Here is a 21,261-nt window from a genome sequence, read left to right on the forward strand (position 1 = left end):
CAGCTTAAATTTACTCCTGGCCAGTTTCTAGCTATTAATTCCTCTGACAACTTTGTCATTCAGCTCTTCTGTTACTGTTTTATGGTCCCTGTAACTTGCCAAAGGCTGTGAAGATGATCATCGATCTTACTTGGTCTATCAGTCTATTCAGCCATCCTGAATCTCCCTTTGGTATCCCTTTTTAAAACAGATGAATGCTTGTGCGTACAAGGCAAAATCAGTGGCAAACCACTAGCCACCCCGACGAACCTTAGTGAGCAAAGCTGGGCCAAAGTGGTTAAGTTTTCAGGAACCCTAATCAGCTTATTCAGCTGTAGCCAGGCAGAGTCCCTGGAGCTGATCCCTCCTTTACCATCCAAACTTCGTGGGATGCACCTCCTGGGTCCCTGATCCCAGCTCCCCATGGTCCCTAGCAGTCACAACAATGTAGGATTCATAAACTGTTTGAGCTCCTGTTTTAATACACTTGGGATTTATGCTTCCATTGCGAGACTTCTCTGGAACGTGCATTGTTCCGCTTGTAGAAAACATCTTTCTACAGCCCAGGGGAGGCACAGCCGTATTCAGCCGATACCCACTTGTTCCTGTGACAGCTTTGCCCGCTACCTCCCCGGTTTCCTTCACCTGTAACCTGTCGCAGCGGCTGTACCTACAGCATTTCACATTCTGCCAGGTCCGGGCAGTAACCCGTTCCCCTCCGCCTCATGCTCAGCCCTCCCTGTCAGCCGCCGGCTTACCCTCACCCTGCCCAAAGCCCGGCGCCTGTTGTGCTCTCCCCACCCCGCCTGGCAGCCCCCGCGGCCGCCCTGCCGCTGCCTCCCGGCGGGGCCCCGCTGTCCCGCGGCGTGTGTCGGGGCGCGGCGGGCCGCCCCCGCAGGCCGAGCATGCTCAGTGGCGGCGGACGGGGCGGCGGGGCCGGCGTTGGCCCCGGTTAGTGCTGCCAGACGGGGCGGCGGGGAGGTGTCGCGCTGCACCGGCCGTTGCGGGCGCGGAGCTCCTTCCCCATGAGCAACTGTGAGGCGGAGGGCGCGGGGAGCGAGCGGCCCCCAGGTGGGGAGGCGGCGGCTGCCCCGCGTTTCTCCGCCGGTGACCGACGGCGTGACCGGGACGGCGCCGAAGGGCCGCTCCGCAGCGCCGGAGCCTGCGCTGGGAAGGGGAGAGGGCGGGTTTGTCCACGAGGTTGTGTCCCAGGGCTGTCCCCGCGGGGGTGCGTGCCTGCAGGCGTGGGGCCGGGCCCGGTGCGGCAGCCCCTGCGAAAGCCCGTGCCGGGTGGGCTGAGGGGCGGCGGGCTGGGCCCCGTCCCTCGTGAGGGAGAGAAGTGTCGCGGCTTGGTGTAGTTCCCCCGACATGGGAGGCTAGAAGTTTTGGGCGGATTTTAATTCTCAAACCTCATTTGCAAATTTTAATTCCCTCTATCAGTTTATAATACTTTTTTTTTTTCCTTTTTGTTTTGCTTTTTAAGAAGATGGCATGCCAGAAGCACTCGGTGAGGAGTCAAGAAGGCTTACCAGAGAACAGCTATATACGATGGCAGCAACAGCTTCGATAAACTTCAGTTCAATGATATGTTATTCAATCCTGGGACCCTTTTTCCCTTCAGAGGTAAAGAAACAATTTAGCCAGCTACTCTTTAGATTATTTTTTTTTTTTGCACGTTGAAAGCTTTGAAAGGATCCTGAATGCTGCGGGACCTTTATGGCTGGCTGTAAGCTCCGAGTTAGACTTTTCAGTTGTGGGAATTCGTAGTGATAGCATGATGCTGGCTAGAATAGATGAGAGTGTGCGTAATGGTGACCTGAATCCTGTCCATGGACTAATTTCATTTTCCCGGTGGCTGCAGAGAAGGTGGCAAACTAATGATACGAGATAGAAGTTGAAATGAATGCTTGGAGAAGTGAAATAGTATTTGCCCAGTTGTTGCATAGCAGTTTGGTAGTAGAGCTGAGATTAAAACTGCCCGTGTCCTGACTTGTATTTCAGTGCCTCAGCCACTCAGTGACTTTTTATTTATAGCTACCACTCTGTTAACTCATGCTGGGCCATCGTTCACTGTGTTAAACTTCCTGACCGAGCAACTGGAGGGAAAAACCCCCCAAAACTCAGCTTATGTTGAGTGAATACAATGCTTAAATGTAGGATGAAAAAACAATGGTTGCAGTACCTTTGCAGCAGAAGGCCGTTTCTCTCATGACCAAGTTGTTCCCAAGTATTAACAAAGAAACATTAAGATGATTTTTTTGTTCTAAATATTCCAACGTACAGCTTGTACCCAAGTAACTGTATTTTGCCAGCTGGATAAGTCAAAAATTTACTTGGTGCGTATTACGGGGAGGCATGACACAGTGAAAATAATGGATATCTCTGTTCACTGCCCTCTCACCATGTGAGGGATTGAAGCTTTGTAGCTAGCTCCACTGCACACCACCTGAAGGCACCTATATAAAAGCTGGTCACCTGTTCAGTATTCATCAAACAGCACAGTGTTTCTATTCATTGAAGAATCACTGTTGTTTTTACCTTGATCACATGGAGTTTTAGTAGAAGTGCAACATGTCTTTAAATTGCTGTGTTACTCCTTTATGAGCCCCTACTGTCTTTGAGAAAGGAAATTGCTTTGTAACTGCATGAATTTAAAAAAAAAAAAGTACAGGTATGAACGTTATTCATCTTAAGAATTTGCCTCCGTCTTTGCTCAGTTGTGATCTTTTTTGCAGGCAGAAAAAAAAGGTGCCAGTAACACCTTTGTTGGCCTGATTTTTGGATGCTTTGCTTTGGTCAATTTCTTGACTTCTTTAATCTTGGGAAATTATGTAAGTATAATTGAAGCTGTAATTTATTTCTGTGATGACACAGGTTGGTACATGAAGACATTTCTCTAAGGCTGAGAAAAGAGATGTCTCTCCAGTAGCATTCCTGCAGGCTTCTGTCTGTAGTAACTGGAGCCTGGCCAGTCAGTCTGAATCTGATCTAAGTTTCGTCAGTACAATTTAAAAATTAGCCTTTTACAATTCTTGAGGGTAGCATAGTGTGGCGGATATGTAGCAGTTTTTGTTTCTCTGGTTAACTGTTTGCTTCAGAGTAATTTGCTGATCAATTCTCCTTTCTATTTTCTCCTTTCTATTACCTCCTTTCCCCCTACCCCCCATTTTATTTATTGCACTTACTTACATATTCTGTTTGCTTTTGGCACCGTTCTGAAGGTGGTTTGTTTTGTTTTTATTTCCTTAGTTAGCTGCACCCCTTCTTCTTTTCTGGTATGTTGTCTTTTTCTTAACATTTCCTCCCATTATGACTCTGCTGCTTAACTTTGTTTCCACTTCATTTTACAGCAATGCGAGATAAATGTCTGCAGTTCTTGCAGCTTCAGTTTTCCGACAAATTCAGGATTTTCTCATGCTGGAGAAATTATGAATAAATTTTATAAGTTTGTTTGTTTATATGCTGGAGCACCACTGTCTATGCATTTTTGGCTATGACTGCTCAGGATCATACCCTAAATTTGGGCTGCTGCAGTTTCATGTTATTCTCTTTCTTTGGCTGGGCAGTCTCTTTGCTGACTCCATGGTAAATGGTTTTTCTCTGGTGGTGAGGTGGCTTATCAAGGTGTCACACAAGTGCCATTGGTGAGCCCAGTCTCTCTCGGTGCCTGTGATGGCATTCAACTATGGCACAACCCTCACCAGGTACCTTGCAGGGGGGAGAGAGAGAGTGAACGCACCATCCTCACTGCAGGCAGGTGAAGGGAGCACCAGCAGAGGTGGACAGTCCAGCAATCAGAAATCCTGAGAGTTTCGGTGAAACTTGGCAAAATGTGGGCTTCAGTAATAATGGCTGAAACACAGGGATTTCTTCCAGGCCTGAACAAGAAAAGAGTCTGAAATACCTGTTGTCCTTAGGGGAAGTTACAGCATGGAATTAGAAGCTTAGGTGCACTTTGTTACAGGATTGAGTTGGCTTTACAGCATGCCTCTTGTCGTCCTTCACCCTGGTGGTGGAGTCTGAAATGAAGGAAAGTGGGGTGCTTTCCCTGGTAATGAATGGGGAAGCCCAAAGCTACTGTGCTTCCTATGGCAAAGCTTTGTGCTATAAAGCTTGTGATAAATTTGCTTTAAAATCGGCTTCCATTGACTCTCCTGAGCCACATACGTGGCAGGTATTGCTGACTTGTCATCACTGACGGTGCTGGAGGGGGAATGTATTACTTTCTGTTTGTTTGCAATGAGAGGTGCTGCTGTAACCTGCTGCTCTGCAGAAGCTGTGAAATAGTTAACTGCACCATTGTCTTACCATTCTGAAAACTGGGTTAAGTCACTTAACAGTTTAGAATATTTTTAGGTTCAGTATTGCGTGAAGGCACACAGGCAGGAGCAGTGTCTCCAGGTCTTTTAGTTACATATGCTATAAAGTAACACAATGTTTTAATTTCTTAACAGTAATTTACTTTGAAAGATTTTTGATCTAGGCTTGAAATAATAACATGTAAAAATTGCATTTAATTTACAGCTTACACATATTGGAGCAAAATTCATGTTTGTGGCGGGGATGTTTGTTTCAGGATGTGTGACCATTCTGTTCGGGTGAGTGGTTTTTCTTGGTTGGTTTTGTTGCATTTATCTTCTAATCATTTTCATCCATATGAAAAGATGGACACAAAACAAAACTAGAAACTCTTGGGTATCCTTTAGGTGTTGGTTAGGTCATGTAACTTTTTATATCTTTACTTTTTATCTGTCCCTTGTAAAGCAGAATTAACACTTCTCATTTTCAGTAAGTTTCAAAGTCTGTTTACTGCTTTGAAAGCGAAGGTTCTATGTATTTAAATTTATTAATTTATATATGTTAAATGCATATGTATATGCATATATATGCATAGATACATTAATAAATTTATGTATCTATCTATGTAGTTCATGAACAGCAAGAAATCTGTCAAAGTGCAGCAATAAGGGAACTATTTATGCATAATTTTTTAATTCTTTTGTTAAAAATATTGTGTGCAAATGAGCAGCTTTGCCTGGCAGGTAGAGGGGCTAAGCCACTCATTTTAGCAAAACAAAAATTTTATTAACAATGAAGGAAGCTCTTACTAGGTAGTTGTAACTCATTGCGTCAGGCTTCTTGCACAGTTCCTTGTAAGAGCTATGAAATACAACAGAAAATGGCATTGGAGTTTTTCACAGGTTAGGTTTTTTGTGGTCTTTTCGCCACCAAAGAATGGGGAAAAGGCGAAAGCTGCCAAAAATAGTTTGGTAAAGTTTGAATTACTTCACCTATGTGATTCAAAAAGATGTGGCAATTGAAAGCATTGAGTGTCTTGTAACTGTGTCCTTTAATGAGTAAAAAATGATGCTCCAGGGCCTTTAGTAGATGAGTTGTTGCATTGTTGCATCCTGAGACATCTCCACGTACTGTGTTGGTTTTTTTTTCAGAATGCTGGACAAGGTGCCCAGTGGACCAATGTTCATTGGTTTGTGCTTTTTAGTAAGAGCAATGGATGCAGTCGGTTTTGCAGCAGCAATGACAGCATCATTTTCAATCCTTGCAAAGGCATTTCCCAATAATATAGCTACTGTTCTGGTAAGTACAAAAAACAGTGTTACAGCTGAGTAACCTGCAATACGATAAATTGCCAGTAGGCAGCCTAACACCAGGAGAAGATCTGCTGTCTCACGTGCAGGCATATTTGAAATTGTCACATAATGTGACAATCCTAGAACAAGTTTAGACCTTAGCATGACTTCAATTAAATATAAATTAAGCAGTGTATATTGGTTGCTTATGTTTTGAAAACAGCTGACCATTGATGGCAGTAGTTATCTCTTCAGTTGAAATCAGATTGTTAAAATACTAATACAGCTTTTAGTGACTACTTCTACATGGGTGGTAAGAATCCATCTGGATTGATTCAAGAAATTTGATTGATTCATTCAAATAGTGTTGATTTAAATGACTTAAAGATGCAAAACTGGAAACAATTTTGATGTCATTTTTCTAATCTGTTGATCAAAGTGATGTATGAGTAGAGGAGAGTTAGAACTTCTTGAAATCTGGAGGGCAGTATTTCTGGTCATCAATGGTTCATTTCAACCAGAGATATTACCATTATTTAATCAGGTTTTATGGTGTTAGGAAAAAAAATAATTTGCATTTAATAAAATGCTGCTTTTTCTTTCTTTTTTTCAGTGAATTCTGGTTTTGATTCAAATATAAGGTGACAGAAATAACTGGGTTAAATTTTAATGAGTGAACAAATGTTAAGAACATCCTTCAGAACACTTAATAAAATTGGAAAAGTTGGTGCTTTTATTAATATTGTTGTTAAGCTGTATAGTTACTTCTATAAATAAATGTCTATAAAAATTTGACCTCTTAACTAGCAAAAAACATACTAAATTGTATCAGCGGTGAGGAGCTCACAATTTCTTTGGAAAGTAGGTTATACATTGTAATCATTTTTTGGATTTATTCAGTCAATAAGGTTAAGGTTTCATGTTTGCAAATTTTAAAATGTAATTTAAATAGGTAAGTGAAATAACTTTGACTTAAAGGGATTTAGTTATCTATCTTATAATAAGACTTAAATGAAATTCTGTGGTGGTAGCACCATAAACCTGATGCATAGCTGAAAAGGGTACGAGGTGATGAAGGTCACCTCGTGACCATGATTAGAAACGCTAGACAGCTGTGGCTTGGTAGCTACTTTTGTTTTAAGTATAGAAAGGGTGCTGTCAGAAGACAAATCGCTTTTAAATGTTGGTCTGTTTTCCATACTACATACTCTAATGTCTTGTTCTGCATGAGAATAAAACCTTTTCAAATTCATTCATGTAGATTTACTGTCCTTAAATGGACATGATGGAGAGTTCTTGTTACTGTGAGCTCAGCTCCTGGGGGTGGCAGAGGCTGGAGGTAGAAGGAAGAGCTGATTAGTTAAAGCAAGATGCATCCTATGATAAAACCATAAAGGCTGAAGGAATGGATGAGGGATCTTTAGCCTTGCTTTCCGTTGCCCTCCTTGTTAGTGCTAGATACCGAAAAGCACTTTTCCTCTTCTTACCCTTTTGGTACCAGTTTTCAGCCCACCTTTTACCCATCGGGTACCCTAGAGAATGTATGGGGAAGTTATTAAATGTAGGCATGTCAGCCTTGTTGAAGTGGGAAGTTCAGTATCTGTCAACATGATTCCTCTGCTGGAGGAGGTACGAACTTCAGAACATAAGCAATATCACTTTTCTTACAATGTCAGATTTACCTTTATCCTTCTCTGATTTGTAATAATGCAATGCCTCAGCTCCTCCTCCCTTCCCTCTCCCCACAAATAATTCTTTAATTTAGAAGGACTAAATGACGTACAGCCTGATCTGAACTGAAGTCTTGCCAATCATACATAGTTTTTTGTGGTTGGTGAGCAACACAAGTAAATGCATTATTTGGATGCAGTTATGTGAACTCATGGTTATGCCACGTGTTGAAGTTTACCAAAATGCCTCAAATCTATCTAGAACTAATTTTAAGGATTTGCCAGTCATATGCTGTGATTTCCTTTCCTAGGAAAGGAAAAGGGTGGGACCCCTTGTGACCGAGGGTAAAGAACTTGGCTATTACAGACTGTGCCCGCTCTCAGGCCAGTTGACCACTCTGGCATCAGTAAAACTAAAAATCAGGATGAATCCCTGTACTACTTCTCTGGGTCCCAGAAGTTAGTAAAACTTTAAGCAACTATTACCACCAGCTGTTACTTGCTAAAAGGGCGTGGTCTAAGCATTGATCAGTCAAGCATTGAGGCAGATGTTGACAGTGGTGACTATGGTGTTGTGACACAAGATCTAAGTGTAACTGTATTATTGTCCTTTTGAAAATTAGTATCTTGTAAAAGATGCCACATTATTAAATTATAGCCAAAATAATCTCAGTTATCCCCATTGTAATTTCACTGTTATTTCCTACCCTTACTCAGTGAATCCAAACAGTCGGTTATGGAGAGAAAGCTTTTACTTGGCACATGTACCTCGTCCCACAAGATAATGATCCATCGGAGTAGGCTTGCTTGTGTCCTCTCCGTCAGGCTGGAGGGTAAATGCAGGTGGGATCACTTCAGCCTGAGTTGTTCTACTGATGCTTTCCATCCGTAGCGCATTTGTCTCTCCTCAGGACTGGGATGTGTTAGGTGGCAGCAGAGTGGCTAACGCTCCCTGTAGTGTGAAGCAAAGGAAGTGATTGCTGTCACACAGACAACTGCAAAATTCCTTTTGCTATCCCACTTTGTGGGAAGCTCTCTACTCACCCTTATCCCCCTTGGTGTGATGCACTGCCTTTTTCTTTTCAGTAGCCTATGTTGTGCTGCTCCTCCGAAAAATGGATTGCTTTTACTGTTACACTAGAGTTTCTCAGCATTCTGACTTTTTTTTGCTTGCTTTTTTTTTCATCTTTTAGGGCAGCCTTGAAATTTTTACAGGACTCGGACTGGTGCTGGGCCCACCTTTAGGTGGCTTTTTGTATCAATCGTTTGGTTACGAGGTCCCTTTTATTACACTAGGATGTGTAGTGTTGGTCTTGGTGCCTGTGAATATGTGCATATTACCAAAATACGGTAAGAACCCTTCTTCCCATCTCTTTCATGCACTTCAATTTCTCAAGTACATAGCTGTGTTTTAGAAAAATATCCATTTCTGGTGTCTGAAATAACTCGGAGGGCAAAGCTCCAGCTGAATTAACTTGTGACCTTGGTCAGGCCTGTGTTTTAATGCGAACTAAAATTAATGTGTGCAGATGGCCTGGAATGAATCCAACACCTCATGCCTGTCTCCGCAAACACTAAGAAGTCTGTGTGGAAGTGAAGTGAGATAACTTTTTGTTTTCTTTTGTCTCTTTAGCTTCAGGGCTTGTAAAGGATCTGTTGTGTCTTCTTTGTGTCAGCTTGTCATTGCAGCTTATTATGAAAACCTTGGAGAATAACTTCATATATATTGGCTTTTAGAGAAAACTTACAGTGGTTAACCATGGGCTGCTACTGCTGACTTCCCCCCCAGCTCCCCAACCTCTGAAATTGAATGGGGTCATGATATTACTGCCCAGTTTGAAACTACATTAAATAAATGCTAGCTCTGAGCTGGTGGATGCTAATGAATGAACTTTAGTTCAGTGTGTGCTTTGAGACCCCATTCAACTACTAGGAGACCACCAGCATCAGGAAGGGAGCATGACTTAGAAATGACACCTCACCGTGACATCTGAAAGAAGCTTCCTGTCTGGAGTGCGGATTGAACATGTAGGAGACCCGAATGACTAGTTGCTTAAAAATTCGGACAGACCTCAACTGATAAATAGCAATCTCTTTATTTTACTTTCACAGTTGGATATGAATGATTCATGCATGTTGTTTTGAGTTGAGATGTATCTGAGATTTTCATTTTATAGGGCTAGTGGAGAAGTAATTGTATTTTCACATAATTGGGGATAGTACGTGCTTTTGTTCTTTACGAGTTGGGGATTTGCAATGTTGGAAGCTAAATTGTGTACTTTACTTCTTTCATTCATCTATCACATTTGCATTTTTAAACGTACTTTTCTTTTTTTATTCCCCTATCAGATTGGGTTTTTTAGTATAAAAATAGTATAGTGCATAATAGTCTACTATTGACTTTCATTTATTAGTTAAGAAGAGTAATAGGACTAGAGAAAGGGAAATAGTGATTTCTTTTCTAAAGCAAGAAGATCAACCATGAGCTTATACTGCTGAAAATAATGCATTTTTCCCCTCTTTTTTCTTGAAACAGATTCGATCCCTAGCAAGGATTCCTTTTGGAAGCTCGTTCTTCTGCCGAAAGTCTTACTACTCTGTCTTACTATATTTTCTCTAAGTGCATGCTTGGGCTTTTTGGATCCCACAATGTCTCTGTTTATCCTAAAGAGGGTAAGTCCTGTTAACGTGCAGGGAAGTCTTGGCTTGCTAAATAGTAAATAACTGGTTATAAGTGTAGTTTAACTGTCCTAAACAAAATTAGGCCTTATCCAAGTACACTGCTTTAATTAACTGGTAATAATATGATTTCCAAATAACTTGATTCCCACAGTACTGACAAGTCACTGTCTGTTGCCTCTGGGTCTTGGTAACTTTGAGGAAATGTAAGGCCTATAAAATTGTGCTTTTTTTCACCTTAATTGTCTTTCAGCTGCAGAGTACCTTCTATGAACAGGGCAAAGCAGCTGGTTTTGTAAACAGAGGACTTTTTACTCCTTTCTGAAAGCAAATCCTGTAAAACTGCAACAGACACTGACAGCGTTATATCTTTTGATGTGGACATTTGTTTTTTACGGGACATGATGTTGCAGCTCTGCCGCATCTTACAGCAATGCCAAAATCAAACTGATTGCAACTATGTAGCCTGCCAGCTGATTTCTTCACTCACTCACTAAAAAAGCAAATGCCATTTTACTTATTTATTTATTTTTAATTTATTTTAATATTTATTTATTTGTTTCCTACTTAATTTTATTTATTTATTTTCCCCATGGGTAATGACTTTGAAGTAAACTGTTTAAGATTCTGTTCCTGTGTGAAAGTAAGCAATGCTCTTTGAGTGATTTATTTATTAATTGTTTTTTCAGGGAATAGCGTTTCACAGATTGTTGTGCTCCTACTTTTCATCTGTGTAATTCAGTACGTAAGAGCACTCATCCAGGGTGGAGGAGACTTGGTACTAACCTCTTCCATCAGTGGAGATGTGAACGTACGTCTTCCACCACCCAGGGGAGGGATCTGTAATTATTCCACTGTAGAATATCGCACACTGGTGTAACTCTTCCGCTTTCCCGCTGCACTGTGCTAACAGATACTTGCTGTGAGAGGGCCGTAGCCTTCTTGGCAGGTGTTCTAACCACTAAATTAGAGTTATTATCATATACTTGCGTATGGCAAGGAAATAGTGAATATTTATGTAGTCCGTGCCACATGAAACATCCTGGAATTCCCTCTGCCTGGTAATTAAAGCACTCATTTGAGAGTCTAGTATGCTTTTGGTTCATTACACATTTTGTTTCAATATAGAAATATGACTCTGCATTAGGAAAATGTAGACCTCGGGGTGTTTGCAAAAAGACTCTTACTCATTTTCATAAAAAACAGTCTTTGGTTGAAAGGCCAGAGTTGTGTTTTATAGCACTACTTACTTTTAAGATGCACTGATATGCAGTGGATGAGTACAGTATTTATGCTTTTCTAAGTGCAAACACCAACTGGATTGGAGAGGTAAAGACTAAATCCACGTAAATTTCCATGTCTGAAGTGTCAGTTTCGAATGTGCCGGATATTAATGTTAGAATCCAGTGTGCTGGCATAGGGACATAGCATAGTGTTTCCTCCTGAGATTATTTAGGCTTTATCTGAGTACGGCTGTGTCAGGTGCTCTCAGTCCATGCCTAGAAATATAATTGAAGGAAACTGGAGCAAGCTCTGCTGATGACTTCAAATACTTGAAAAACCTCTGTATGGTACCAGTAAAATACTTAAAATCACACATTTCAGTATTTTGACCTAAAATATAATTATTGGGTTGTTGTGTAATGAACGTAGCACATATGGTTTGTTGCTTTGGTGGTTTTTTTGTTTTATTTGTCTTCCTTCCCATAGTTTAAACTCCCAGCTGGCTACGTGGGCTTGGTATTCCTCGGTTTGGCACTCTCGTACTCCCTGTCTTCTCCCCTCCTTGGACTCATAAGCGACAAACGGCCAGTGAGTACTACCCTGCTGCTTGTGCAGGATTAGTAAAGCACTCTGTGGACTTCTCATATCGAAGCGGTGGATGTAGGCCTGGTCCTGTAAAGGGATCTGTCTTTCAGAACCTTGCACATGCACTGAATACTGTCAAGTTGAAGGTCTCTTTTGCCAAGTCCAAGTAATGTCCAAAATAGTAAAGGATGTCAGGCAAATATCCTGTAGTTGAAATGTGTTGAGCTTTTCTGGTGGACTAGGCACAATCGAGTTCCAGCCAATAGGGAACAGAGAGTAGGAAAACGTGTCCCACTTACTCATGCTTTTGTCCACATCTAAGTTTATCAGCTTCTGAGAAGAGGAGTAAAGATGTTCTGGTTAGCTGTATTGACTTTGTCTCTTAAAAAGTGTAACATTCAAATTAGATCAGCACACCGACTGGCTATGGTTCTCTAGCTCTTAACTGCACCATAGAAAGAGCCTATGACAGTGATATACCTAAAACTGTCTGTTTGACAGCCACTGCTAATTGATCAAGAAAACATACACTGAATGCTGTGCATGAATGGCTCTGCCAGTTTTCTGATGCTGTTTTTTTTTCCCACCACAAACTAATAAGTCTATGAGACTGGATGGGATTCACCCAAGAGTACTCAGGGAGCTGGCGGGAGAGCTCACCAAGCCTCTCTCCATCATTTATCAACAATCTTGGTCAACAGGGCAGGTGCCAGATGACTGGAGGGTGGCTAATATGATGCCCATCTACAGGAAGGGTCGGCAGGAGGATCTGGGGAACTACAGGCCTGTCAGCCTGACCTCGGTACCAGGAAAGGTCATGGAGAGGATCATCTTGAGTGAGCTCTCACGGCAAGTGCGGGGCAGCCAAGGGATCGGGGCCAGCCAGCAGGGGTTTAGGAAAGGGAGCTCCTGCTTAACCAACCTGATCTCCTTCTATGACCATGTGACCCGCCTTCTGGATGTGGGGAAGGCTGTGGACGTTGTCTATCTGGACTTTGGTAAGGCCTTTGACACTGTCCCCCACAGCATTCTCCTGGAGAAGCTGACGAATCATGGCATAGACAAGTGTACTCTTTGCTGGGTTAAAAACTGTCTGGATGGCCATGCCCAGAGAGTTGTGATTAATGGGGTGAAATCCTCTTGGCGGCCGGTCACCAGTGGTGTCCCTCAGGGCTCAGTTTTGGGGCCGGTTTTGTTTAATATCTTTATCAATGATCTGGATGAGGGTATTGAGTGCACCCTCAGTAAGTTTGCAGATGACACCAAGCTAGGTGGGAATGTTGATCTGCTTGAGGGTAGGAAGGCTCTACAGAGGGACCTGAACAGGCTGGATCAATGGGCCAAGGCCAACTGTATGAGGTTTAATAAGGCCAAGTGCCAGGTCCTGCATTTTGGTCACAATAACCCCAAGCAACGCTACAGGCTTGGGGAAGAGTGGCTGGAAAGCTGCGCGGCAGAAAAGGACCTGGGGGTGCTGGTGGACGGCCAGCTTAACATGAGCCAGCAGTGTGCCCAGGTGGCCAAGAAGGCCAACAGCATTGTGGCTTGTATCAGGAATAGCGTGGCCAGCAGGCGCAGGGAAGTGATCGTGCCTCTGTACTCGGCACTGGTGAGGCCTCACCTCGAGTGCTGTGTTCAGTTCTGGGCCCCTCTGTACAAGAGGGACATTGAAGTGCTGGAGCGTGTCCAGAGGAGAGCTACCAGGCTGGTGAGGGGTCTGGAGACCAGGTCATATGAGGGGAGGCTGAGGGAGCTGGGCATGTTTAGCTTGGAGAAGAGGAGGCTGAGGGGAGACCTCATTGCCCTCTACAACTACCTGAAAGGAGGTTGGAGAGAGGTGGGCGTTGGCCTCTTCTCCCAGATGAATAATGACAGGGCCAGAGGAAATGGTCTGAAGTTGCAGTGGGGGAGGTGTAGATTAGATATTAGGAAGAATTACTTTACTGAAAGAGTGGTCAGGCACTGGAACAGCCTGCCCAGGGGGGTGGTTGAGTCACCATCCCTAGAGGTGTTTAAGAAGCATCTAGATTTGGCACTTCAGGGCATGCTCTAGTGGCAGAGATTGTAGGTTGTTGGATTTTGGGGGTTTTTTTTGTTTTGTTTTTTTGGGTTTTTTTTTTTGTGTGTGTGTATGGTTGGACTTGATGATCTCAAAGGTCCTTTCCAACTATGAAGATTGTATGATTCTATAATGATGGCCTTTTGCACGTGAGAATTACATGCGATGCTACATGATATTTCTTATACTAAGGAAGAGTAAGACCTAAAATACTTCACTAACAGAGCAAAGCTGCTCACAGCTCCATTACTCAGTATCCTGAAGAAATCTCTATTAAGCAGCTGCTGCCAGTGATTGCACTGGTGGCAAGGAAATGTGAATTCAGTGTTTCTTGATGGTGTTCAGAACTGGCAGAGAAATTGTGAACTGCCAGTTTGTGTGTAATGATGGTCTCTACAGGAGCAGGACTCTCTAGGAGATGAAGATTTAGAAGAGGGTTTTTAGGAAAGACAAAATAGTTAAATTACAAATTCACATCTTTAAATTATATACCTCTCTTCTTTCACAGAACCTCAGGAAGTGGCTGCTGGTATTTGGAGGCTTAATGACAGCACTGTGCTTTTTCATGTTAGGACCTGCCCCTGTACTGCACATTGAAAGGTACAGAAGTGCCTCCTCTTGAACCTGTCCCTTTATGTGATGTTTTTGCAATAGCTATCATGACCGTTGTCATGTATGTCTGCAAGTCTATAATTAGCACCTCTGACCATGAAACAGGGGTTTTTTCTAACGTGAGACCATGAATACAAAGCAGTGGAAGCATCTGAAAATGGAGACTTTACAGCTTTGTAAAATAGATCCTTTTCCTTTGCTTTTTACTGTTACTATGTTTCCTCATGTTAATGCATGTGGTGGGAAGAATGCTGTTTTTTATTTTCCTTTCCTTCAAGTTCTGTGGCACTTCCAGTGCAGCAAAATGAAGTTCTCTTTCTGTCTTACTTTTCAATTTTCTCTTTTTCATGAGGGTTTCTTAACTATGGGGTTTATTTGTGTGTCTATGCAGCAGTATTATTTTTTTCACCTCTCTACATATAGCTTACTGAGGAAAATGCCAAGATTATAGCTTTGTTTTCAGCTAGCTAAGTAAAGACAACGTCTGTTGCACCTGAACACTGCATTGCCATGTCTCTCAAATTAATTCACAGCAAAACACTGCTACATTTACAAAACAGCTGTACAGTCCTTTTGTCCTAGGTTGTATACTCTGTTAAAGATGATAGACTTGCTAGTCTGCAGAATTAGTCAACTCCTTCCTCCTAGACTTCTCATTTTTAAAGAAGTTCATACATCTGAAACTTGTGAGATCATACATTTGAGCTGGTGAGAAAAAGAAATGAGTAAAATCTTAAACATTCTTTTCTTTAGCTATGTCTATTTGGTTGTAATATATTGGGCTACAAAATTTGAGCTGCAAAATCCTTCACTTGTGCAACAAACCATGTCTAGAGCTTGAACGTATGTATTGCTGATTTAAGCTTGGCTATCTACCTCTTCTCTATGTGCTTCTCTGAAAATGAACTGCATTTGACAAAGAAATACTTCATTTGAGCACAGGATATTCAAATTCTTTTACAAAGTCTTTTAAGCATAGAAATGTGTTTTTCAAGTCTTAGCATTCAATTAAAGTACAATTCCTTTTGTCTTCAAGAAACCTAGTTTTCTGATCAGTCACGGAGAGATGATATAGCAGCCTTCAGTCTAACAGGGTCCTTACTTGAAAAGAGTCTTCAGCAGCTAACTTCTTTTAAATGCCTCTTTTTCAGTCAGCTGTGGATGTTTGTGCTAGTGCTGGTTTTGATTGGCTTTTCCCTTGGCATGAGTGCTATCCCAGTGTTTCCAGAGATACTGCACTGTGCATAGTAAGTAACTCGGTCCAACGCATCTTTCGTGTTACTGACAGTAGGAAACTGCAACTAATTTTCAGGGGTGAATATGAAGTGGGGGTTTGGTGTGGCTTTTTCCTCCCTCTTTGACAAAGGCAGGGAGTAACACTTAAATGCTTCCACTACTCTTTTGTCTTAGTTTTTTCTGACTGAGCACCCCAGTCATTATACTACAAATATAATTTTGGAAACGTGTACCTCAGTACTATGAACACACTGAAGTCCATCAGACTTTGGGTCTTATACTGTGGGGTGACCTGTGTGTGGTTGCATATACATAGGATTTATTTCAGCTTCTGAGGACGATTAATAGCAAGCAGTTTTCATTGGGTTTTTCAGACTGCATTGGCTTTGAGAGCTGCGCCTACAGGAGTCATAGTTGTGCAAAGTACAAGGTCTGTGATGTGGCTTAGCAGTAATGACCTAGAAGGGTCTTGATTTACTAGTATGTTCCTCTTGGAACAACGCCTTTCCCTCTTAAAAGCCACCTGTCACTGTTTTACACTTGCCGTATGAAACATGGGGAATGAGCAATGGTGTGATGTTAGGAATGATACTCGGAAGACATCAGAGATGAGGAGTAGCACTGCAATCTTCCAGAGAGGCAGCAAAGTAGTAAGTACTGGGTAAACAGACGTGATTCCACTGTACAGTTTTGTTTGTTAACTATTTATGCTGTGTCTAAATTAAAAGGAGGGAAAAAACTGTCTGTAGGGGAAGGCTATAGACTGAGATGCAATACTGTATTGTACTACTCCAACTGGTCTGTCTTTCTGTAGTGAGAATGGATTTGAAGAAGGTCTGAGTCTGCTGGGACTGGTGTCTGGGCTCTTCAATGCCATGTGGTCCCTTGGGTAGGTGTATAGTCACCTCTTTGTAAGTGTTTGTTTCTTCCACGCTATTGCCACACAAAAGCCTGCTGCATTACAACCAGAAGTCTTGCATTGCAGTCATTGTGTTGACCTTGATTCAAAAAGTTCTTGCTAAAAAAGTGCCTGGTGGACATGTTAAAACAAAGCTTTTTACCCAACAAAGGGCTGAACTTGCCTTCCTTGAAATGTATTGCCCTGCATATCAAAAAGCTACAGTGATTGAGTGGATGTTAGCTTGCACTTCTGTGCGGTGTTTTTTGTTGTCACTGAAATATTTAATGCTCAATATAGAGAGAGGTGGACCGTAATTTTTTACAAAGCTAAGTCCACTCACATGGAGGGAGCTAGAAGGTGTCTGCTCCTGACTTACTCTGTTCTTCCCTTTTCATTTTCCACATTTCCTCTTTTTGTCTGGGATAGCTTAGGGTAGAATCTTGTCTTTCAGCCACAGACATTATTTAAGGTCTGTGTTTGCGTAGCTTCACAGAGTGTGTCTGTATTTATTACCAGTGGTCATCATACCAGTATGACCAGTGGTCATCGCAGAAATGAGTGAAAGGCACTACTGGCCATGTGACTCTTCAGAATGGTCACTTGATGGGAAGTGACAGAGTCCCCCTGTTGACAGCCATTTCCAGGATTTTTTTATCTGTGCTTGTAGTCCTTTGTGGCTGCAGGTGGGTTTCAGTGGTACAAATTTGCACTGTTTTTTCCAAGCTAACCGAAGTTCTAGCTGTCCTGTTTATTTGGCATAGGGTTCAGTACAGATAGAGATAGGTAGGATAAAGTTACCAAACCATGTTATCAAACATGGTTTTATTATGTGACTTGGTTCCAGGAAGTCTTTCTAGTTTTACAGTTTTGTCCCTTTCTGTAGCAAGAGACCATGTCATGCAAGAGCTTTCATAACGTGACAGCAGCTGCATAATTTTTCATGGCATTCTTAGACAGGTATGAAGGTGTAGGGCGGTTACGTACAGCTCAACCTTACAGTGACCACATCCGTCACAATGTGCCTCCCTACCTGCCTGTTTCCATCAGTCTTTGGTCTTGAAGTTTGGAAGGTTTACATTTTGAGGGATGAGAGTTTAAATTTCTTTTATGCTAGAATTGATCGGTGTAGATGCCCTGTTAGAACATGGTCCTGAATGGGATCTCTGAGCTACCCCAGATACAGAAAAAGTGCATTCAGCTTCCTGATGACGATCCTATTTCCAGATGAGGAGGTAACTATTATTGGGGCCATGGCAAACAAAGAATTAATGCTTACTGTGGATTATAGGAAAGTTAGGTCTGTGGAAGACAATCTCTTTATTGACAAAGAAGAGAGAATCAATGGAGGGAGGCCACAAAACACAATAAAAAGTTCTCTGAGAATATGATGTTATCTTTTCTGTTTGGGATGACAATACCTGATTTGATTTGTTGCAGGGCATTTGCAGGTCCCACTCTTGGAGGATTTCTAAATGAAAAGCTGGGTTTTGAATGGGCTTCAGCCATCCAAGGAGGATGGGCACTATTAACTGTAAGTAACGTTTTTTTGATTTTTATATCTATTGCAGTTATGAGCTGTTGCATAAGGTTATTATTATTATTACAGTTGTAACTGTTTCCTCAAAGGGTCTTGCAACTGGAATATTCTATATCACTGAGGCAACAAGGAGAAGGTATGTTGAGATATTTATTCTTTATTTTACTTGCAGCCATCTAAAGCAAACCTTTGGAAGCTGTGATTCCATTTTTATCTCACTAGCAACCTGATAATGAATGAAAAGATGTGCAGTAAAAGTATTGCTTAAATTCTTTGTATGCTTTCCTAAATCCCTACTGACCTAAACAGAGACCTAAACCAGGACTGTGACATTAACAAGCAAACCCTACTGATGGTTCCTCCAGGAGGGTGTCTGTGAGCTGGAATATAGCTGGATGGTCGCATCCAGAAGGTAGTGGTCAACAGGTCAATGTCCGGATGGAGATCAGTGACGAGTGGTGGCCCTCAGGGGTCTGTATTGGGACCAGTACTGTTCAATATCTTCATCAATGACATAGTGGGATCAAGTGCACCCTCAGCCAATTTGCAGATGACACCAAGCTGTGTGGTACAATTGACACACCTGAGGGACAGGATTCCATCCGGTATCAACATGGGCTGGAGTATGAAGGGACTGAGAGTAGCCCTGCTGAGAGGCACTTGGGGGTACTGGAGAATGAAAAGCTGGACATGAGCTGACACTGCACTTGCAGCCCAGAAAGCCAGCTGCATCCTGGGCTGCATCAAAAGAAGCATAGCCAGCAGGTTGAGGGAGGTGATTCTGACCCTCTACTCTGCTCTGGTGAGACCTCACCGGGAGTACTGCATCCAGGTCTGGAGTCCTCACCACAAGAAGGACATGGACCTGTTGGAACAGGTCCAGCAGAGGGCCATGAAAGATGATCAGAGGGATGGAGCACCTTCCCCATAAGGACAGGCTGAGAGAGATGGAATCATTCAGCCTGGAGAAGAGAAGGCTCCAGGGGGATCTTATAGCAGCCTTCCAGTACTTAAAGGGGGGCTACAGAAAAGATGGGGAGAAACTTTTTAATAGGGCCTATAGCAATAGGACAAGGGACAATGGTTTTAAACTAAAAGAGGGTATATGCAGACTAGATGTGAGGAAGAAATTTTTCACTCTGAGGGTGGTGAAACACTGGAACAGGTTGCCTAGAGAGGTGGTAGACACCCCATCCCTGGAAGCATTCAGGGTAAGGTTGGACAGGGCTTTGAGCAACCTGATCTACATGAAGAAGTCCCTGCTTGTTGCAGGGAGGTTGGACTAGATGACTTCTAAAGGTCACTTCCAACCTGAACCATTCTGTGAAACAATAGGTATGAAAGCGATAGTACGCGGTTCTGTGCAATAGTGAGGAACCAAATCCAGTGATCCACATAGTTCTTTCCACATAATGTGTGGCTTTTTTGCTATGATGTTGGCGTTGAATAGAAGTATCTAGAGAATATTAAACCTGTTTCTTCCCTCCTGTTCCTCTCCTTCTGAAAACAGTTCCAGTTCCAGTCTTCACAATCCTCCTGGTAATAATGAAGAAAGAACTCATCTGATGGGCAGTGACACATAGCCAGGCATACTTTCAATTCTCTGTTTACTGTTGTGGTTTAACCTAGTGTTGAGATGAGTGGACTTAACAGTGTTTCATTATTCTGGCGCTGGCATACATGATCCCTTGGTGAACAACTAGTTGTGGTTTAATCGTAGCTGCATCACTGTCTTGAAACACTAAACACTGACTGCCTTTCTTTTGTAAGTCCTTGTGTAGATTGGCTGAAGTGATGAGTAACCCTCAGATGTCAGCCTGTTTAATTGTGTTCCACATACAGTGCACCACTGTATGTGAAGATGTGTGTTTTCAAATGTCTGGTTTCTATACTTGAGCCTGCTGTGCATTATTCTTGGGTAAAACTACTATTTTGCTACCATGATTTTTCTGTATTTTTTTAAAGAAAGTTCATTATCTTGTAATACTTTAACTGATAACATAAAATGTTGAAATGGAATTTGAAATGACAAAGCATTAAGCACAATATTGTTTTCAATAAAGCAACTTTTTTTCCTAAGTTTTGTGAATTTTTCTAAGACAATAAGAGTTTAAAAGACTTTGCATCTACCAGCACTTGTATTATCTTGAAAGTGCCTGTAGAGGGGAAGGAAAGGTAATTAAGAGAAGACAGCTATCGGATGTTCGGTCCTGGAGGCGATGCGGTATGGTGTGTATATACGTACAGGCACAGACATATGTATGTTTGTCTTGTACATGAAGACCCTGCTTAGTGTGTGTGAGATCTATTTTACTAATAAATGCCTGCTGAAATTTTTGTAATAATTGCCTCTGCGACAGTAAATCTATCAAAAGTCTAGGGCTACTATTTTCCAGCAATGGGGGGAAAAAAATCTCACCTCCACCAGAGGCTTGGAAAAAGAGGCAAGGAGAACTGAGACAAGGGCATGCTTGGCAAACTGACACTAGACTTCTTGACCTTGGTTGGGCTTAAGGACAAATAAAAGACTGTTGCCACAGAACTGGGTCCTAGAATGGGTTCTACCCATTTTTCCCTAAATAAGAAAAGTGGTCTAGTCCTAGTTTCTCTTTTGAGAAGCTACTGGAATTTACATGAGAAATACTTCTTTCTCTGCCAGAGCCCTTTCTGGGGGCACTAGCAAGAAGAACTGCTCTGTAGCCAGCAGAACTGTGAAGCATCAGGGTACCAAAGGGCAGGCTTCCCCTGGGAACATTCTGGCAGTATCTCCCTTTCCTTTTGTATCAGGTGTTAGACTTCATTGAAAACGGGAATGTACACCTCAACCAATCGTGAAGCGCTGACCCTGCCGGTGCCAATGGCGAGGCAGGTGAGAAGGAGCTGAGAGGACTAGAGGTAGACACAAGGTGCACGAGGTGCAGATCTGTAGACATGAGACTTAATTAGCTCTCTCTGGGGAATGACTTGTTCACTTAACCCAAATCGTTCTGTTAGGGCTTGAAGTGGCCAGGATTACCAGAAGGAACACAAATATCATTGAAATTAATGAGCTGTCCTGCAATGCATGAACTTCACCAGACCTCCAGTAGAAACTAGACAGGCTTAACTAACCCCTCTAGGTTTCTGGCAACATGTTTTCCCCTGTCTTCATTCTTTCATGTGCACAATGGAGGCGAAAGAAACCTGAA

The 21,261-nt window shown here is 42.3% G+C and overlaps 1 protein-coding gene across 4 annotated transcripts; it reads left to right on the forward strand.

Moving 5' to 3' along the window:
* The first annotated feature begins 806 nt into the window (after window positions 1-806).
* On the forward strand, window positions 807-20,152 carry SLC18B1 (solute carrier family 18 member B1). 4 transcript variants are annotated; one of them, XM_074580695.1, is made up of 14 exons: window positions 807-930; window positions 1,463-1,602; window positions 2,715-2,810; window positions 4,504-4,577; window positions 5,430-5,577; window positions 8,434-8,590; window positions 9,777-9,913; window positions 11,630-11,731; window positions 14,296-14,387; window positions 15,551-15,646; window positions 16,450-16,524; window positions 17,974-18,067; window positions 18,163-18,209; window positions 19,584-20,152. In XM_074580695.1, the coding sequence occupies exons 1-14, from the start codon at window positions 885-887 to the stop codon at window positions 19,654-19,656; spliced, it is 1,377 nt and encodes a 458-aa protein (XP_074436796.1). In that variant the 5' UTR covers window positions 807-884; the 3' UTR covers window positions 19,657-20,152. The 4 variants fall into 4 exon arrangements, with proteins under 4 accessions (XP_074436796.1, XP_074436795.1, XP_074436798.1 ...); XM_074580694.1 differs by having other exon boundaries at window positions 876-1,050; XM_074580697.1 differs by having other exon boundaries at window positions 905-930; window positions 1,466-1,602.
* Window positions 20,153-21,261: the final 1,109 nt, after the last annotated feature.

The sequence above is a fragment of the Larus michahellis genome, chromosome 3, assembly GCF_964199755.1.
Source record: "Larus michahellis chromosome 3, bLarMic1.1, whole genome shotgun sequence".
Classification (NCBI taxonomy): Eukaryota; Metazoa; Chordata; class Aves; order Charadriiformes; family Laridae; genus Larus; species Larus michahellis.

Excerpts from the sequence above, each read along its gene's own strand:
- SLC18B1 (XM_074580695.1), top strand. The coding sequence starts at position 885 with ATGCTCAGTGGCGGCGGACGGGGCGGCGGGGCCGGCGTTGGCCCCG. Across the intron at positions 4,578-5,429 it reads TGTGTGACCATTCTGTTCGG|AATGCTGGACAAGGTGCCCA; the intron begins GTGAGTGGTTTT and ends TTTTTTTTTCAG. Across the intron at positions 14,388-15,550 it reads CCTGTACTGCACATTGAAAG|TCAGCTGTGGATGTTTGTGC; the intron begins GTACAGAAGTGC and ends CCTCTTTTTCAG.